Source organism: Zeus faber (genome assembly GCF_960531495.2).
Source record: "Zeus faber genome assembly, chromosome: 5".
Classification (NCBI taxonomy): Eukaryota; Metazoa; Chordata; class Actinopteri; order Zeiformes; family Zeidae; genus Zeus; species Zeus faber.
The window spans coordinates 10,184,168-10,203,618 of NC_137192.1; the positions used below are offsets into that span (position 1 = coordinate 10,184,168).

General features: G+C 47.3%; 2 protein-coding genes across 4 annotated transcripts; both read left to right on the top strand.

The window, feature by feature from the left end:
• Window positions 1-472: 472 nt before the first annotated feature.
• rae1 (ribonucleic acid export 1) lies at window positions 473-6,773 on the top strand (the record flags this gene model as incomplete). Of its 2 annotated transcripts, XM_080001624.1 has the most annotated exons (13): window positions 473-561; window positions 1,358-1,460; window positions 1,651-1,755; window positions 1,938-2,030; window positions 2,140-2,226; window positions 2,872-2,958; window positions 4,177-4,248; window positions 4,491-4,598; window positions 4,849-4,955; window positions 5,172-5,247; window positions 5,355-5,549; window positions 5,627-5,712; window positions 6,393-6,773. In XM_080001624.1, coding segments are annotated over exons 2-13 (1,107 nt in total). In that variant the 5' UTR covers window positions 473-561; window positions 1,358-1,370. The 2 variants fall into 2 exon arrangements, with proteins under 2 accessions (XP_079857750.1, XP_079857749.1); XM_080001623.1 differs by lacking the exon at window positions 6,393-6,773 and having other exon boundaries at window positions 5,627-5,716.
• A 1,774-nt stretch (window positions 6,774-8,547) lies between these two features.
• On the top strand, window positions 8,548-18,085 carry LOC307230261 (RNA-binding protein 38-like). Of its 2 annotated transcripts, none has more exons than XM_080000507.1 (4): window positions 8,548-8,965; window positions 11,112-11,235; window positions 11,517-11,571; window positions 16,301-18,085. In XM_080000507.1, the coding sequence occupies exons 1-4, from the start codon at window positions 8,753-8,755 to the stop codon at window positions 16,629-16,631; spliced, it is 723 nt and encodes a 240-aa protein (XP_079856633.1). In that variant the 5' UTR covers window positions 8,548-8,752; the 3' UTR covers window positions 16,632-18,085. The 2 variants fall into 2 exon arrangements, with proteins under 2 accessions (XP_079856633.1, XP_079856634.1); XM_080000508.1 differs by lacking the exon at window positions 16,301-18,085 and adding an exon at window positions 14,752-14,874.
• The last annotated feature ends 1,366 nt before the right edge of the window (window positions 18,086-19,451 follow it).

The following is a 19,451-nucleotide window of genomic DNA, read 5'->3' on the forward strand; positions in this document are numbered from 1 at the left end:
TTTTTTATTAACAGCAGTGTTTCCATTTTTCTATTTTTATTTATGTTTTTGGTCATCCTCACTTATCTATAGTTGTATATTTTTTCATCAGCAATCATTTAATTGTTGTATTTGTATTGTAGGTTATCTTTACACGTTTGTATATATTTTGTATTTATATATTTTGTTTTCTCCTTGCTTTGCTTTGCTTTGCTTTGCTTTGCTTTGCTTTGCGTGTATGGTTTTTTTAATCGGCAATCCTTTAATTCTTGTATTTGTATTTGACGTTATCTTTTTACTTATTTGTCTATGTTTTGCATTCATATTTTCTGTTTTCTACTTGCTTTGCCAGGGTCAATTACTTTGCCCATGCACGATAAAGTCATTTGAATTGAATTGGGAAAGGCGTACACTGCCCCCCCCCCCGCCCCCTGGTGGCCGTTCCTGCTACTGCGTTCTGCAGGGCGACGTGACGTCACCAAACCGCGACAGACCAGGGCGCCACATTTTTTTTTTTGTTGCGCCGAAACACTGAACCGGATTTCCAGAGCTCCACACAGACGCACCGGGGGGATATTTGGAGTATGTATCTGCTGCGCAGTCCGGTCACTAGCCGCAGAGTGTTCGTGTTTAATACCTCCGTTTTGGCTCGGGGAAATGTGACGAAGTTTACTTTCCCTCACCGGCCGCTGTTAATGCTAGACTGCAGTTAGCTAAGTAGCCCTCGGGAACTGACGTTGTGATTGATGGGATGTCAGCGTTAGGCTGTCAGCACCAGAGGGGCCGCTTCTGTTACTGCTGGTTAGATCAGGGTCTCAAGTCAGCGACGACTGACCATTGGCCTCAACAATAATATCGACCGACCTTGGTTATCTCAAGTTGGAGAGTATAATTATTGCTAGATAACCAACGTATCCAATTATCCTGCTTGTACAACGTGTGTTTGACTCGACGCTAACGTCTTGGGGTCTCTAAGACCAAGGATTTGTTATGGAGGCAAGTTTATTCGTAGAACATTGTATATGTCCTGCACAAAGACAATTCAAAGTGCTTTGAGGCATAAAATACATTATATAAAAGCATATTAAACGCATAATAGAATCACAGAGATCACCTGTTAAAGTGCAAGTTAACACGGACCTACACACTGAAACATGGCGGGACTCAAGCCCACACCCACTTTAGTCTTTCGGACTCTATTCCATTTAGAAACTCAGTTGAACTGTTACTGCACACTTGGGAATGATAACCAAAACAAAGAAAAAAGACAAAAGGTTAGATTGCAATTTAAGACAGGCTGGTCCACTGAGAGTCACTTGTATTAATATATTATCTGTCAATATTACATTCTCCCTTTTGTTTTCCACCCTCACTGCAGATTGGAGCCCACCATGAGTTTATTTGGTACAACTGCAGGATTTGGAACTGGGGGAACGGGTGTTTTTGGGAGCACGACGACAGATAGCCATAACCCCATGAAGGTAAACAACCTGGTGAATACATACTTGGCGTGGTATTCTCTCTTTAGTTTCTATTGTTGATTTCTGGCTTTTTTTGACACTATCTATCTATCTATCTATCTATCAATCTATCTAGTTTTCTCACTACATCACTTCATCTTAATGTCTGTAAGCTAGGGGTTTCCATACCTGACTATAGCATCTCTTACAGGATGTTGAAGTGACCTCTCCACCAGATGACAGCATTAGCTGCTTGGCCTTCAGCCCCCCCACCATGCCAGGAAACTTCCTCATCGGGGGATCCTGGGCCAATGATGTGAGTGAGTTGGATGTGTACATCACATATAGTCTGTTAAAGCACAGCATAACAAATCACTTTTCAGATATTATCCCAATAGGATGCCTAAATTGGCAGTAAGGATACCACTGATGCTGATTCTGTGTTTAGTAATACTTTAAATGAAACCATTTAAATGATAGCATATGGTCTGACCTCAGGTGCGGTGCTGGGAGGTGCAGGACAATGGGCAGACTGTCCCCAAGGCCCAACAGATGCACACTGGCCCGGTGCTGGATGTTTGCTGGAGCGATGTAAGACTCCACGATCCTTACCTAACCCCATGCAAGAATATATATATATATATATATATATATATATAACTGTTGCTGTGATGCATGATGTGTTGGTCTGTGTGATCAGGACGGAAGCAAAGTCTTCACCGCCTCCTGTGACAAGACGGCCAAGATGTGGGACCTGAACAGTAACCAGGCGATGCAGATCGCACAGGTGAGATCATGGTCCTTAATTCAAGCATGTACATAATATAATACACAATTTATTCCATGAGGAGTAGCCCTCTCATACTGAATTGCTGTTCCTTAACAATTAGGGATAAAGCACAAGTTCATGTATTTGCAACCTATATAAACTTCAGACTTCCAAGTTCATTTACTCACTCACTCATAAATACTCGGTCCTCTAAATAAGCCTAATCCACGATACAGATTCTTGAAATGTTCACACAAGCACCTTTTATCTGATTTCCAAAATCAGGGTAAGTGAAATCCAACCAACGCAGCTAAATTTCAGCCCAATTCCCTGATATATTCGGACATGTAAACACCTTCTAGATCTGGCAATTCTGTTAAAACTGACCTGTCCCCCATCTTCTAACAGAACAAGCTAAAGGACTGTATAGGCATAGAAGGCTCCGATTGACTCAACATTTTGTCCATAGCAGAGAAAACCTACTTGGAAGTTTGAGTGTGTTTCTGTGGTTGTTGCTGTAATTGTACAAATACTATCCATGTTAACACTATAAAATCAAATTACTGCCTTATTATGATTGACGCCGGTATGTTGATATGGAACATTATACTGTATATGACTGTTTGAAGTGTATTTCACACCTGTCTTTCTTCCTCCCCATAGCACGATGGTCCAATCAAATCAATCCACTGGATAAAAGCCCCTAATTACAGCTGCATCATGACTGGGAGCTGGGACAAAACACTGAAGGTACACATCTCTTCTGATTCATTAACAATCGAAATGCTCTCGATTATTATTATTATTGTTGTGAACAATTTTTCGACATTATTGATGAGCGGAGGAACGGGGGAACTGGGCCCAAGTTCCTCCGTGCACCGTCCCTGTTCCTCCAAATATATATATATATTTTTTTTTATTTATTTAATTTTTAACGAAAAACCGCTGTTTTTACTTGTTTTATTTGCAGGAAGGGCTTTACGGCTCTCCAGTTGTGCTATGATATTGAATCGGGGCACACAGAGAGTTGTTTTCGCATATAAAAATATATTTATGATTCCCCTTATTTATAATTCAAATTTGTAATGTCTAGTAAAAAAGAAAAGACTGATTAAATTTTTTTTTTGGGGACAAGTGCCCTTATATTTTAATATTCTTGGATAACCGTGAATGATCAGTTAGAGGGGGTCAGCTGTTGGTCAGAAAAAATTCTAAATTAGCATCCCTAGTAAAATTCCATGAAAAAAACAATTGTTTTTTTTTGTTACCTTAGAATGAGCTGTTTTTTAATCTACATCGGTGCGGGAACGCTTCACGGAGGCCACTGTGTTGCACCGCCATGTTTCTTCTACTGTAGACCAGAACGTACAAACCAAAGACTGGCCCTTGAGAGGGCCTTTTGTGTTTTTCGCAAGTTTTCGTGACCACTGTCTCTTCCACGGAGGCCACCATGTTGCAACGCCATGGGCAGAAATTTTCAGTTGGTTGCGATCTGCAACCTCACCACTGGATGCCACTTAATTCTAAACACTGCACCTTTAAGTAAGGTTTGAATTTATGCAAATTTGAGAGGGTGGTTCTCTATGGTGGTGTATTCACATGTTAAACTGTAGACTCCTATGGTTCCTGGTTCTATACAGGAGAGATGCTTTTGAAACATTTATACCATTACTGTCCTAACAATACATAACAATGATCCTCCCCTTCATCTTAAATGAAATCCCAGGATATTCTGAATAACTGGGTGCCTGCAAAAACATGGTTTGCAGACGTTTAAACTTTCTTTAATTAAACCCACTTTGTATTTGTATTGTATGTATTTACAATTGTATTCATCATTCATTCATAGCATCATCAGGAACTTGATTTGCTGGTTTTTGTAAAGCACTGCAAACAAAACCTTGCGATAATGGATGTCTTGATGTATTGTGTCAAAAAACATAATCCCTCGCCTGTTTCTCTTGTCAGTTCTGGGACACTCGCTCTCCCAATCCCATGATGTCTCTGCAGATGCCTGAGAGGAGCTACTGTGCAGATGTTGTGAGTCTTTTTAAAAGCCCCCTTCTAACTGATTTCACTCCCTTTCCCAATATAGTCACGTTTAGCCCAGTACAGTTTTAAGAAGGGATTGAAAACCGTTTGTATTCCATTCTACTGTATCACTGTTTGAAATCAGCGTATCGCAGTTGAGTCTCATAGAAAATTATAGAATACTGTGGCCTGTAAACACTACCTGATTAATTAAATAGTGTTTTTCCGTATTTGAATCCTGTTTGCCTCAGGTGTATCCCATGGCGGTGGTGGCCACAGCAGAGAGGGGTCTCATCGTCTATCAGCTGGAGAATCAGCCCTCAGAGTTTCGCAGGATAGAGTCTCCACTCAAGCACCAGGTGAGTCCTCCATGAAGCCTCCTGTGTTCACCCGCTTCTTTCCATCTTCCTCTCCTCTAGTTTGTCTCTCTGGTTTCCTGTCTGTGTCTTTGGCTCGGCGTGCCTTGTCTTCGTTCCCTCTTTCTTCAGTTACAGTCGTGATTCATTGTCCTTGACGCCGTGCTGAGTACGAGTCCAGTCCTTCCAGTGGCGGCTGGCGTTTTGCGTGAATGCCTCTTGACTTTAACCTCTCTGTATTTTCCTCCCTCAGCACCGCTGTGTTGCCATATTCAAGGACAAACAGAACAAGCCCACCGGCTTTGCCCTGGGAAGTATCGAGGGCCGTGTCGCCATCCATTACATCAACCCTCCAAACCCGTGAGTGGCCTATAGTGATCAGTTTTCTTACGAGCTAGGGGCTTTTCATGGCCGTGTGTCTTTTTAAAAAAAAATAAAAATAAATGTACACCCTCATCCTGTATGGGATGGTGGTAAGGTTAAAAGGCTTTGTGGATTGAAACACATTTATCGAAGCACGCATGTTGACGAACTAAAAGCACAGCCGTCTAATGTCTTTCTTGAATCTCTTATCAGAGCCAAAGACAACTTCACCTTCAAGTGCCACAGGTCCAACGGAACCAACACAGCCACCCCGCAGGACATCTATGCTGTAGGTTACTCCGTCCATGCGAGACCTTATTGGACTTTGTTAGCGCTACGTATGTCACTTCTGTTCGGCACCACGTCAAAGTGAATGACCTCCTTCCCTTCCGTCAGGTGAACGCCATCTCCTTCCACCCCGTCCACGGCACGCTGGCCACCGTGGGCTCAGACGGCCGCTTTAGCTTCTGGGACAAAGACGCCCGCACCAAGCTCAAGACCTCGGAGCAGCTGGACCAGCCCATCACCGCCTGCTGCTTCAACAACAACGGCAACATCTTTGCCTATGCCTCCAGCTACGACTGGTCCAAGGTAAGGAGGTTTTCAAAGGTATTTGAGAGCAAATGGTGCCGTGCCGTCGCTAACCACTGCTCCATCCGGTTCCCCAGGGCCATGAGTACTACAACCCCCAGAAAAAGAACTACATCTTCCTGCGGAACGCCACTGAGGAGCTGAAGCCCCGCAACAAGAAATGGTGAGAGAGGGACGGCCAGCCGCCGCACGTAGTCATGGAGACGGCGCTCACCGGACGCGGCCGTCCTGCCGCCTCAGAAACTCCCCAGACTCCCGGTGTTGGAGTCCAATTCCTTTGTGGCTCCTTGCGGCTCCTGGCGAACGGGGACGATTTTTTTTTCTGAGATTTCAGCGCTCCTCTTGTAGCGCCACAAGCTCATTGTGTACTTATGAGGCCGCTGTTGTGCTTAGTGGACTGAAAGTGATTTCATGGCTTTAGCTGTTTCCGCCTTGCAAGTGTTACCTTGGCTTCGCACTGGTAGATTTGGGAATTTTATCGGATGAAGCTGGATTAATACTACTTTACTGAGAATGTGGTTTTAGATTGTATCAATTCTGTCACAACACAGAACCTTGAATTTGTGCTGTGCATACGCTCACACAGGGTTTTTTGAGCACTTTGTAATTTATTCATTTTAGTAATTGAGTGTGAAAATATTGAATTGCTAATGAGTGATATCGACTTGGGGTGTAGGAAATCCTTTGTTTCACGTTTGATTTGCACTTTCTTTCTTGTCACTGTTCCTAGGGTGATAACTGATTGTTCTGTGTGAATAGCGCCACAATAATCTTTTTAGAAATAAATAAAAGTGGAAACATGTAAGATGCACTTTGTGACCGACTGCTTCCTCCTGTCTTTAGATTCGCCGTGCCGTGCCGAGTCGCCGTCGTGCCGTCGTGGGGGACGTGTGGAAGACCTGCTTTAGTGTGTGTGTGTTTGTGAATACGCTCAAGACAGAAGCGCCTTCCTTTTGGCAAATATGGACCAATGCAGTAGCGCTGCGTACCGAGCATGGACCAAGCAAGAGGGCCCCACCCACCTCGGCACCACTGGCAGCTGCATGACACATTGCTCTCAGAGGTCATTGTGGAACAGGGAGGGGCTTAAATTTGTCATTCTCATCGTGATGTTTTGGGATTCTGATTGTCTGCCGCTCTTTTTTTTTTTTTTTTTTTACCACAGCTTCCCAAAGACTTTTGGTTCTCTTTCGATTCACTTTCTCCGTGGTGTAGTTCAAATATTCAAACTGAAATGTGAAATAAATTACTCTGCGCATACCGGTAAATTTTCACATTTTCATTCCACCTTAACGGGGTCCTTTAGACAAATATGTGAGTTTGTTTTGTGGAGAATGATTTACTTACATATATTTTTTGTGTCAGTCATTTCTAGATGAGTTGAATCGATCTATAACCGCATGTAAATTCCGAAAGCCCTGCGTCTGCTTACTGGGCTGCCAGCAGGGGGCGCTCTCTTGCCTGCAGAGAGAATGAGTGCTGAGGTCAGGGAGGCAAGAAGAGGCCATACCAACAGGATCAAAGCAGGCCACTTTGATTCTTCATAGAAGCCCTTTCACATGGGGGAAAAAGAGCTAAAATGAGGAATATATCAGGAGGATATGAATAACTGTGGGCGCCTACAAAGGCCCTCAGAGTGAGAAATTTCCCAGTTAATGGAGGAGAAGGTGTGAATTAAAGGGCACTTTATTGAGGTCATTACAGTGTCACCTTGACGTTAGCTCTGCGCTGGGTACTTAACAGGGGAACTCAAAGGCACCGAGGGCGAGAAGATGTTCTGTGATCTGCTTTCCACTTGCTCCTCTCGCGCTCTGTCGAGGCTATTAGTCCCAGTCAGCCCAGTCCACTGTCCCTTCTACTGTAGAGAAGACTCCATGTGTCTCAATATTGACACCGCTACCCCCCTTCCTACTATGTTTTAACACATTGGATGAAATTCAGGTTGGGTGAAGGACTTCACCAAAACATCTTGTCTTATGTTTACTTACTTCAGATAATGATAAAGGCCCTCGTCTCTTGTCCAACTCATGGCCCGGACCGATTGGTTGATCTGTGGAACTCATCAATTGGCTGAGTAAATACAAGTCATGGGCGAAGTGGCGCTCTTCTCACTCTGCTTGTGAAAACGTGCCAAGCATTTGATTTTACAAGGTGGTTGCAAATACATAAACGGGGAAGGCATTCAACGCAACACCTACATTTTGATCTGAACTTTTGCCTCCTTAAAAAAGGGCAGGCAGTTTCTGCTCTTGTTCATCTCAGGCTGTTGGAAGAGTATATTTCTATATATCTACATGTATGTATGTATGTATGTATGTATGTATGTATGTGTGTGTATATGTTTGTGTGTATGTACATCACATTATTTTTATTTTTTTCTGGATATAGAGTGTGTTCAAGTATATTTATCACCCGTTTGTACTTTTTTTGTATACTTGTATTTTGGTGCTTCATTTTATAACAAGTAGGTTTAGTATAATAACAGGAATAATTGCTGTTATTATACTATGCTTACAGAATGAATATGCTGTAAGTCTGGTGTAAGAACAATTAGAAAAGACACTTATTCATAGTCAAACAAACTGAAGCTGTACTGCAGTTTACCTGTTAAAAGTGTACTGTGGTTGAAGGCCAAAGTAGCCCAAGAATGGAAGAAACTTATATTTTATAAATTCATATGAATCGGATGTTTTTATAGTCACATCTGGAGCACGACGTGAGCACACTCAATAACACTATTTATTGGGGTACAAATAGGGTTTTGCGTCTCCGCGCACAGCGCAACATGTGGCGCACAGTGGAGCCTTTCCTTTGTGTGGCGAAGGACAAAAGCAGGTGCAAGGGAGGGCTTGGTGGGCGGGCCAATGGGAGGGGCTGTAACAAAGTTGTAACGTTCAGGTCCGCGCCGATTGGTCGGCGGTGTGTACCGGGCGTGGTCGGGCGGCCGAGGTATATATTGATCCCGGAACACGCCGCGCTCCACACGTTAGAACGGCAACACGCAGCGTGTGCGCGGGAGTGGAACGAGAAGTGTGTGTGTGTCTCTCTCTCTCTCAGATGTCACCAGACTAGCCAGAATAGTTCCAAGGGGAGCGAAAGAGACGCTCGCAAACAAGGAAGGAACGGCAGCGACCGCGTTTATTTATGCTGCGAAGTTCCCCGCGGCTCACCTCCGTCGGGTCTCCGCGTCGCCGCGCGGCCAAATGCTCCTCCACCAGTTCATGAACGGAGCTCTGGAAGCCATGCATCCCACGGGCGTCCAGAAAGACACCACCTTCACCAAGATCTTCGTCGGCGGGCTGCCCTACCACACCAACGACGCCTCGCTGAGGAAGTACTTCGAGAGCTTCGGGGACATAGACGAAGCCGTGGTGATCACGGACCGGCAGACGGGGAAGTCCAGGGGCTACGGCTTCGTAAGTACCCGGCCCCTCCCCGCGCGACCGTCGCGGCGGACTCGCCCCGCTGAGTGGGTCCGCCGATCGGCCCCGCTGTGTGCCAGTGCGGCCAACTGTCAAAATGGAGGTTGTCGAGGGGAAAATCCCCAAAGTTACGGTTAATAATTCTGACTACTAATGCGTCATCTTGATGCATATCCGTCTTCTCTCGTCAAAAATAATCCTTTGGGGGGGGAGGAGGGGGGGGGCTCTCTCTTTTGCCTTGTTGGCTGTTATTTTATCTTAATGAGGATGAGGGATCACATGAGTTGATGATAACTAAGAAGATTACATCTCAAACGTGCATCTGATTCACCCCCCCCCCCCCCCCCCCCCTGCCCCAATGTGCTTCACCCCTCAGTGCTGGCCCCTGAACAGCAGGCTTATCTGTGTGTGTGTGTGTGTGTGTGTGTGTGTGTGTGTGTGTGTGTACCGTTTTGAACATGTCTCTGGCTTTATATGGTGCTTTGGGAACGATGAGGTCTTTGCACACTCGGCCCCTGTTGCCAAGGACTGGAACGGTGCTCAATAATGGGAGTTAACAACTATGTTAACTCGGGAAACGCATAACCCAACTCCACTGCTGATGCGTACATGTCATCCAATACCAATTGTGATTTATCCCTAATTTAAGTACTTGAGCTCGGGTAGTAGACAAGTTTGCTCAGTCAACCCTTTGACCCCTTGCTTTGTTGTGGACTTTCCAAGCCACCCGAGCAAACATTGCACCCTTTATGGAGAGTGATGACAGACTTATTGACAGGTCATAGGGTTTTGGGAAGGGAAGCGGATCAGGCAAACCCTATTACAACTATTTGACAACAAGATCTTCAGGAAACTGTTGATTTATAAAAAAATAAAATAAATAATATTTAAAAAAAAAAAAAAAGCGTCCGATGGCTTATCTCTGGGACAAAGGCCGTCGTGTCTCGTCTTTTGACACAAAGAACAGAAGGCGATTCAAGAAATGCAAATATTTACCAGAACCCCGTGGAGAGATTCGTCCGCACTAAAGCACGGGCCAGCCAAAGATGGACTGGAAAATGTTATGTGTGCATGTTTACCTCTGACTCCCAAATGGAAGACAATTGCACTCGGGTGTTTATATGTCAGCTTTCCAACTCCAGAGGAAAGACTTCCCCCGTGTGAATCTGTTGTGTGGCTGTTGTGTTGGGTCCTGTGTTTCAGGTTGGACGGGCTCGGTGTAATGTGGGTGCAGTGTGGTGTCACTCGGTGATAATGCCTAGTCTTTGCGATCAACACCCAACAGCAGCCCCCCCCTCCCCCCTCCCCCCATTGGGTAACCTGCTAATCCTGTTGCTAAGCATTGAACCAGGGAGGGGGGTTGTCTTGTTTGCTTTTAAACAAGCCACACACAAACGTATGCAAAGACGCAGTTCAGCTGTGGATTAGTAGAACCCCCTCAGCAGGGCTCTCGGTGGTGTGAACACAACCTCCTTCCCTCCCGTGCTCTCGACTCAGGCCCCCCCAGGGCCGCCTTCCACACCTTTCCAGGTATGAAGAGCAGCATTGTTTCCAAGAGCACTTCCGCGACGACGCAAGATGTGGCGTTCTGCGTAGAGAGGTGTCCGGACCCCCTGAGTAGGCGGTAAACGGGAGGGGATTTAAAACAGAAGGGCTTTTCTAATACCGGGAGGTACTTTGGGTGGGCAGGCTGACGACAATCTCCTTAATTATCCTTAATTGGATCAGCTCCTTGTTCTTCCAGATCCATATTTCAGCAGCTGTGCCCCTGCCAGCCATACTGTCAAGGGAGTTGTTTCCCAATCTTTTTCGGAAACTTTACCAAAGCTATTCTCTTGTTGTGGTTCTGGTGCCTCAACTAGACAACTGCGCGAAATGCTGGGATAAAACGCTTGCAGCCCAGGTTCGAGTCTAGCCTGCGGACATTTGCTGTCTCTCCCTACCCCACATCTTTCTCGACAAAAAAAACCCAAAAAAACTCAGTCACACAGGGAAGTCGTCTTCTTCCATACTTGCGGGGTCAAGGCGTCTGTGACCCACTTGGCCGTCTCCTCCTCACTCCCCCGCGCTCTGTGAGATTGAACTGGTTTTCCCATTTTTTTATTTCTGATGGTTCTAACGAGCGTGGCTCTGCCATCAGGTGACCATGACGGACCGGGGGGCAGCGGAGAGGGCCTGCAAGGACCCCAACCCCATCATTGACGGGCGGAAGGCCAACGTCAACCTGGCCTACCTGGGCGCCAAGCCTCGCAGTCTGCAGTCAGGTGAGGGCGGCGTGGCTGACGCCCAAGTCAGATCAACACCTTATGGATGCATGTTTTTGAGCTATTGAATTGACTGTATGACGTGTCACAATATTACAATACTATTTCAATCCAACAACGCACGTAGAAATGTTTGCGTTTGCTTCCAGTAAAGACGATTTTGAAACAAGCGGAAGGTCTGTCCACTAGCTCTCTCTCACTGTGCCCTCTGTAAATTGTTCTGCGTCCTCCTCTGTAAAATGCAAATGTGGCTCTGACAGCCGTCTCCCTCTGTCTTTCAGGCATCTCCATCGGAGTGCAGCCCATTCACCCAGCGCTTGTCCAGAGGCAGTATGGGTAAGGGAGTGGGAGTGAGCGCTCCCTTTTTGTTTTCTTGAAATACCCTCTGACAAACCAAGCAGCGGGTAACTTTGCACAGTGTTGTAGTTCACCATGCTCAAGCAGCGCACACAGTCAAATAGAGAAATGCCCTTAAAACGTTATCTAAGGTTACAAAATACCCTTAAATATATCTTTATCACAGGGTTTTTTTCGCTGTCTAAAGTGTGAATTTGAGATTAAAGTTTTGGTAACAGAGTGAGAAGTGCGGCAAAACATTAATTTTGGAACTCTGCCTTGCGGTCCTGTCCATTTTCCACTGACAAAAGTCAAATGTATTCATTCGTTGATGTGCCGATCACCGATGATCTGCACGTCAATTGAAGGGTAACTTTTCATGAAGGCAAAATCATATTTTGTGTAAGGCAAATTCCAGGAGCTTGATTTTAAAACGACAATATCCAACATCCGTAGCGACACAAAACAGCCAATTATTAACCCCAGCACCATATTCAAACAAATACATTCTAGGCAGTTACATACACCGTTTACACACTGAAAGGGTGGCATGTCCTTGACATTTCCCACTTAAGTGTGTATGCATGGTCAGGGGGCGTCGATTTGGATGGATCTACTTTGTGTTTCACTTTATGCACAAATGTGTGTAAGAACGCTGCCCACATTTCTGCGTACAGATTAGATTTAATAAAGGAGGGTCTTGGGGCCACTATGTCACAAATGCTTCTGGAGAACACCTTCAAGTTGTTTGTCAAGAGCTTCTACCGTCGCTGACTCAAAAGTAAATGGCCTGACCACACATAAATCATTTCCAAAGCGATGACAAGTGCTTTACAAAGTGCAGGCGCACAGAAAGACAACAGCGTTGTGATTTAGGAGTTGGGAGTGAGAGAGCCCTCATGATAAAAAGGGATGCAATCCGAGAAGAGAACGGAGTTTCGGGATCTCACCAGTTGTGACCCTAAAAAGAAGCGTTGCTCGGAGAGCTTCGTTCCATCCGCCTGAGGAACGGCACTCGGAGACCTCTGGGAAGTATCTTGAGGGTGCCCCGGCTCTCGTGCTTACCGGAGGACGGTGACAATGAGGCAGTGTCTGAAGCGTGCAGTGGGGCGCTGATTGGTGGCATGTGTCTGACAGGTGCTGGCTCTTATTACAGCCTTTTTAGACCCCCGTAATCTCCTGTGACCACCATCCCGGAGGGAGGGAGGGAGGGAGGGAGGGAGGGAGGGAGGGGTATACACACGCAGAGCACCTGTCTGCCTGCCTCTGAGGTTTCTCCCTGGCAGACACTGGGCCCTGCTAAGGTGTGTGTGTGTGTGTGTGTGTGTGTGTGTGTGTGTGTGTGTGTGTGTGTGTGTGTGTGTGTGTGTGTGTGTGTGTGTGTGTGTGTGTGTGTGTGTGTGTGTGTGTGTGTGTGTGTGTGTGTGTGTGTGTGTGTGTGTGTCCCCGTCCGAGCGCACATGGCTGTAGTCAGCAGACGGTGGGTGGGGAGTGGACTCTGAAGGTCAAAGAGGTCATTCAGGCCAGACACGTTTGGATGAGCATGCCGGAGGAGGTTGGCTCATCTCACCAGGGATGTCTTCGTCAGTTTAAATGCACTTTGAAGCACAAAAGCGGCAATCCGAACTGTAGAGTGTGTGTGTCCATCTCGACATGCTACACCATCTCAAACATCGCGACCCCCCCCCCCCTCCCCTCCCCCATGTTCAAAGATTGCTGATGTTGGCAGTTCAGGGCTTGCCCAAAACCGTAAAGCTCACCGCGAAGCAGTTCACAGCAGAGCAGTCGTTTACTTTTGTTTCGATTCAAGAAGCAATGTCGTTACAGTAAATCCAGTGACTAATCCACCGCTTCCGACTTGGATTATTGGGAGTATTTCGTCTGCAGAAGGAGGGGCACGGCGGCTCCTAAAATGCAGGCAGTGATTAGATGGAGACGCTGAAAACTGACACTTGAATGAGAGGAGGGGCAGGGGAGGGCTCCAGGAGGGAGTTGGGGGGGCGGCTGTAGCTACTCCACTGCTACGGCTTAATGCTTAATGAGGCAAAGCGCTCACTGGGAAACAAACCTTCACAGGTGTGGAGCAGAGCAACCCATTTCTCTCAGCTTCCCCCCCCCCCCCCCCCCCCCCCTCCATCTGTTCTTTTTTTCAGGGAATTTGCACTTAAATATTGACAAATATCACAGCAAATTTTAAGGAAGTTTTTTACTTCGTTTCCAACCACATTTCGATCCTATGACTTATTGCCACACTCCTAGTGTATCATCTTTCCCACACAGAGTGCGAGATGTGTTTTTAAAACGCCCTTTATTGTTTCACTTGAACCACTCAGATTTGCTTTTATTATGGAGAAACAAGCCTGTGACTTGACCATCTTTTTAATGATGCCTAGTATACCTGCAACCGATCATATTAAGCGTAAATCGCTAGTCTTGCTCCTTCTTTTCACTCTCCGCTCGTCCGGCCCATCACGTCTCCTACGCACACAAACGAGCTGGCCGTCAGCACAAATCCAGCCGACCTCTGACCTTTTGGTCGTCTTCCTCATTCCCGTGTCGGCGTCCCACGCGCCAGCAGCTTCCTGGCAGGCTGCTCGTCTCTATGGTCCTGGTGCTCCCCTTGCCGGGTCACTGGATCTAAGCCTAGGTCAAGACTAAGGCCTGGAGGCACCGCGCAAACACAGTCAGGGCAATAGAAGAAGCAGGCTCATTATACCCAAAAGTGAATGTAGGCTACATATGCCCTACAGTGCTGGATGTATGGTCATCTCTGGAAGCTGCGTGCAGGGAGTAAAGGCCTCTTTGTTAGTGCCCTTGCCAGCACTGCGGGGGCCACCGTTAAGATGTGGGTGGGGGTCGCTTTCATTTGCTTAAACATGTACTAGTCGCGAGTGAATGCGGCGGTATTGTATGTCCTCAGGGCGTTGCCAGCCCCCTTACCCTCTCACTTGTCAAATGTCTTCAACTTGACTCTAGACTCTTTATTATTTCAAGTACAATCTGTGAATTCCTCCCCTGCTACCTAGTTATACAAGCTTCTCTCTGAAATCCTTGTTCATGTACGTGACTTGCTTGTTCCGTCATTGATTTCCACCAAATCCCTGTATTGACCGATTTTTGTGTACATACCAATGGCTTTCCATATCTCTGCTAACCGGGTATCAAACCCCTCTGTGCCAGTCCTTCCCTCACTCCCAGCTGACCAGAGCATCCATGGGGGGGTCGGGGAGCAAAGATGAGCCCCCCCAGTGCTGGTCTCTAGTTCCGCATGGAGGGTTTGGCAGAATTAAGGCCATGTGTCCCACCCCAGCACCCCCCGGCCAGCCCCTCTTCAAGGTGCCAGCGATGGCTTGAGTGCAGTGCAGTGTGCCGTGATTGATTGGAGTGGTCCTTTTATCCTTTCTTTTATTTATTTATTTCCCCTTCGTGTGTCGTGTGTGTGTAGGTGTGGTACAAAGTGAAGAGCTGATTGTGCTGGTCGCAGCTTGTGTGTGTGTGTGTGTGTGTGTGTGTGTGTGTGTGTGTGTGTGTGTGTGTGTGTGTGTGTGTGTGTGTGTGTGTGTGTGTGTGTGTGTGTGTGTGTGTGTGTGTGTGTGTGTGGTTATCCCAACTCCTTGCATGCTTCCATCTTTTGCCGTGTGTTCTAAGCGGCTGCTTCTCGTTACTCGATCAATGCAACTAGAGGGTCTTGAATCGATGTAGACCCAAGAGAGAGGAAAAAAAAAAAAAAAAAAAGTCTGAACTTGAATCCAGACTAAGTGAGAGTCATTTCTCAGTAATGAGATGCAGCCAAATGTGGAGAGGGGTGGGCGTGTTTGTTTGTGTGTTTGCGGTGAGAAGCATCCACCCTCTGCGGACCCCACCCGTAGTACCAGGGGAAAGGCTCTCAATAGGAAGAGGTCGTTGCATCACCCCATATGCAGGACCTGGACCTCTCCTCCCTGCCACAGCCATCTCTCTAAACACACACACACACACACGCTTCTCTGTGGGTGGAGTGGGAGGCTTAAGACAGAAGTGCCGTAGCTTCCCACTCCAGTGGGCCGTGCGTGCTCTGCCCCAGATTAGACCCCTGGTCGCAACAGCTGCTGCCCACCCCTCAAACCCTCCACGATGGCGTCCTCCTCACCTGTGACAGCAAGTGAGATTAATGCACCAAATGGGGAACTGGGAGTCTTCACCGTCGCCATAGCATCTCCACCCCCGACCCCCGCCCTAGTTTGTCCCTTCTGTTTTACTTGTACATGCATGCGAGGGGTTTACATGTGCGTGTACGTATGTTGTGTGCGGTGTGTGTGTGCTCAGCGAGTGAAGAGCAGCAGCTGTTGCAACACTCGCCCGGTGCCTGGTCTTGAAAACCTGCCAGTAACTGCTGTCTCAGTCATTGCCTGCCCCCACCTTCACCCCCCCCCCCCCCCCCCCCGGGGGTGGGGGCTCCAACCAAACCGGTTGAGTCGGTTCCTCCAACCGACACACAGCACAGCGAGGCTGAGTCACCTCGCCCTCACTGCACCTTTTTACGTCTGGTTAGTTGTTGGCGCCACAGTGCGAGGGCTGCAAACGTCCCCCCCCCCATGGGTGTAGTATAAACGACACAAAGCAGGTGCTGTTTTTAACCCCCAACCCCCGCCCCGCCCCAACCATCATACTCCCCTTTCCCAAATTCTGCTGCCACTATCTCTAACCTCCTCTCCTCTCTCTCTGTCTGGCTCTGTGTGTCCGTGTCCAGGTTGGCCCAGCAGTACCTCTACCCTCAGGCCTTCGTCCAGCCCAGCCTGGTGCTGCCCACCCAGGTCTCCACCTCGCTCAGCACCAGCCCCTACCTGGACTACAGCACCGCCTACGCCCAGTACGCCCAGGCTGCCTTTGAGCAGCAGCAGCAGCAGCAGCAGCAGCAGTACCCCTACGCCGCCTCCCCTGCCAGCTTCCTGGGTTACGGCTACGCACAGAGCCCCACAGCTTCCGCTGCCTCTGCCACGCTGTCCTCCGCCGCCGGACCCTCCTCCACCTTCCTGCACTACGCTGCGCAGCAGCACGTCCAGCCAGACCGCATGCAGTGAGGCCAGGGGGGGTGGTGGTCAAGTTACTGATGGACGGACCTGCGCATCTTCCAGCAGGGCCTTTTTTCAGGGAAAGGGCAGGACTATTGCACTATACTATCAGGAGAAGATCTTTACTCAGTTCTTCGAGGGGTTGATGGTGGGTGGGCGTTGAAAGACTGTGTCAAAGGGCTCTCAGAAGCTGACACTTCCATTTTTCTTTTTTAAAATTATTATTATTATTGTCCTTTTTTTTATTATCGAATTAATGTCATCTCCACTGTTTGTACCTTATTATTATTATTATTATTATTATTATTATTATTATTATTGTTATTATTGTGAACATTTGTCCTGCTCAATCAGTGAAAGAAGACAGTGATAGGTTCTTTGTGTTCTGTGGGTTCTCTGAGACCCCACCCCACCCACAAGTGCACGCCATAAACAAACAAACAAACAAACTCCAGCACAAGAACAGGGAGGAAAAGTAGGTACTGCTGCTCTAGGACTGAGGGCTGACAAAGATTGGGGAATGCATAGAACCACTGGCTACTGCTGACCAGAATATCTCGCTCCGCACTGGTGTTCCAGCGTTTTCCACAACAAGGACACCGGCGCAACTCTTCATCCACGTGGATAAATGGGAGAGTTTGAGTTAAAAAAAAAAAAGACTCCAGGAACCAAGCCACCCACACGCCCCCCCTGCCCCTCACACACGCACACACTTGTCCTTTCTTTTTAATGATGTCAAGACTACCTTTTTATTATTATTATCATTATTATTAAAGAGGCCTTAAGAAAAAATATTTTTCTTTTCTTTTTTTTCTTTTTTTTTTTATAAAGATTTCCTCTGTTTTTACAAGAGCTCCATCCCCTTTCCAACCAACCCACATGGGTCCATCCCAATTACCCAGACTCCCACGGTCTCTGGTAGAGCGACGCGCTCTGACTCACTGCTGGATGGATGGAGATGATCATATGCAGTAATGTGGGGGAGGTGGGGTGTAGATGGCAAACAAAAAGGTAGCTGACACTGAGCTGAAACAGTGCTTTTAGTTTCCTTTTTTTTTTTTCTCACAACTGTTAATCTAGGATACGCAGAAGCTATTGTTTCTCTAAAGGACATTTATATTTACATTGTACAGCATTATCAACTGTTGCCATTCAACAGGTTCTGTTGCGCCATTCAAGTAAATGGGTGCGTATATTTATGCGTAGGAGATACTAAGTTTAAAAACCTGCTTACTTTTATTTTTATTTTTTTTACGATTTTACAGTTGTGGCACTGAAACAGGACAACTTTTCGAGTACATTTCTCACGAGGTGCTCTTTTGTGGCATCTAACATCTTGTAGACTGTGTCAGTAAATGTCTTTTACAGTCCCTTCAAGGAAGCCATACCAAAAAAAAACAAAAAAAAAAACTTTGTATCGTATCGACTTCTTTCTTATTGAAATAAATAAAATGAATCACATACGTAAAGTGTTTCTTATATGTGAAAATGTTTCACTCCTGTTGGGTAACTGGGTTCAGCTGTGTGTGTGTGTGTGTGTGTCATTCCTTATCAAGGCTGTGTATATGCTAGGGGGGGCCACTCTTTATCAGCCGTCAACACCACCACCTGCTGGGGTGTTCTCTGTTCCAAAACACACACACACACACACACACACACACACACACAAAGTTTCTGTCCGAGGGAAGGTTTTGGAAGGAGAAGCTGGTCACCCCGGGCTGTGAGAAACTCTCTCGCTCGCTCTTTCAGACAGAGCGCCTCGCCTTGCTGGGTTCCCGGTAGCGTCTCAACATGTTTGTGCTTACATCAGCTGCTCCGCGAAAGTGTGTCACCGTTAAAGTATACTTTTGGACGGAGACGAGGGAGCGTCAGGCGGGCTTGTAAAACAAACATTTGAAGGGGGGAAACACTGCCGGTGTTGTGACATCGAATTACGACAAGCTTTTTCTTTCCATCTCGCAATGCTTTGTTTTGAGTTCCACATTCGTGACGGGCCCAGCGATATGGAGGCGGCGTTCACCGAGGTTGCGTCTTTGTCTTTTTGTCTCTTTAATAAAGCCGGCGCAGTAAAGCGTCTTGTAGTTCTGGGAGCCAGCGCAGACGACGTGTACTTTCTCGTGGCTGACTCACGGCGCTCCTGTCGGCAGAATTGATAATCACGCCGTCGACGTGTTTACCCCAAGTTGAGGAGTTACAGTTCCCGCTATCTCTCCCGCTCCCCGTACCCGGCCTTTCACGCCGGATTGCCATTGTTTGTTCCCCGCTCTATATTTTCCTCCTTCTCGGGTTGTGTTTGCTCGTCCCTCTTTGTTTATCCCTGCTGCATGCGTCTGCCAATTTCACAAAAACACACAGGAACCCATTCACTGCCGGCGTCGCCGCTTGTGCTCCACTGCCATTGTTCCCTGGCTTTTGCTTTCGCCTGGCCTTTCTCTGCTTCCCATATCCCCCGTCGCCCTCCTACAGTCTCGCTCTATCACACTACCTCCTCCTCCTCCTCCTCCTCCTCCCCTTGCTGTCGCCTTGTGAATCACAAGAGAGGGGGAAGCAGAGCACGGTGTCAGCTTGATGATCGGGGTCATACAGGCCCAGCGGAGCGTGTTTTGCCGAGTCACCATAACCCTCTCTCTCTCTCTCTCTCTCTCTCTCTCAAGCTCTTCTTCCGTCACACCAGCGAGGCCCCGCAGAGACGTAGACGAAACTCCGCTCCGTGCCACCGTCGCTGCCGCGCAGATCCCCGATGCCTACGCCACCTCACAACTTGTCATAGAGGAGTCACTTTCCATCAGGGTCCCGGCCTGGACGCTTCTTTAATCGCAGCGCCACTCC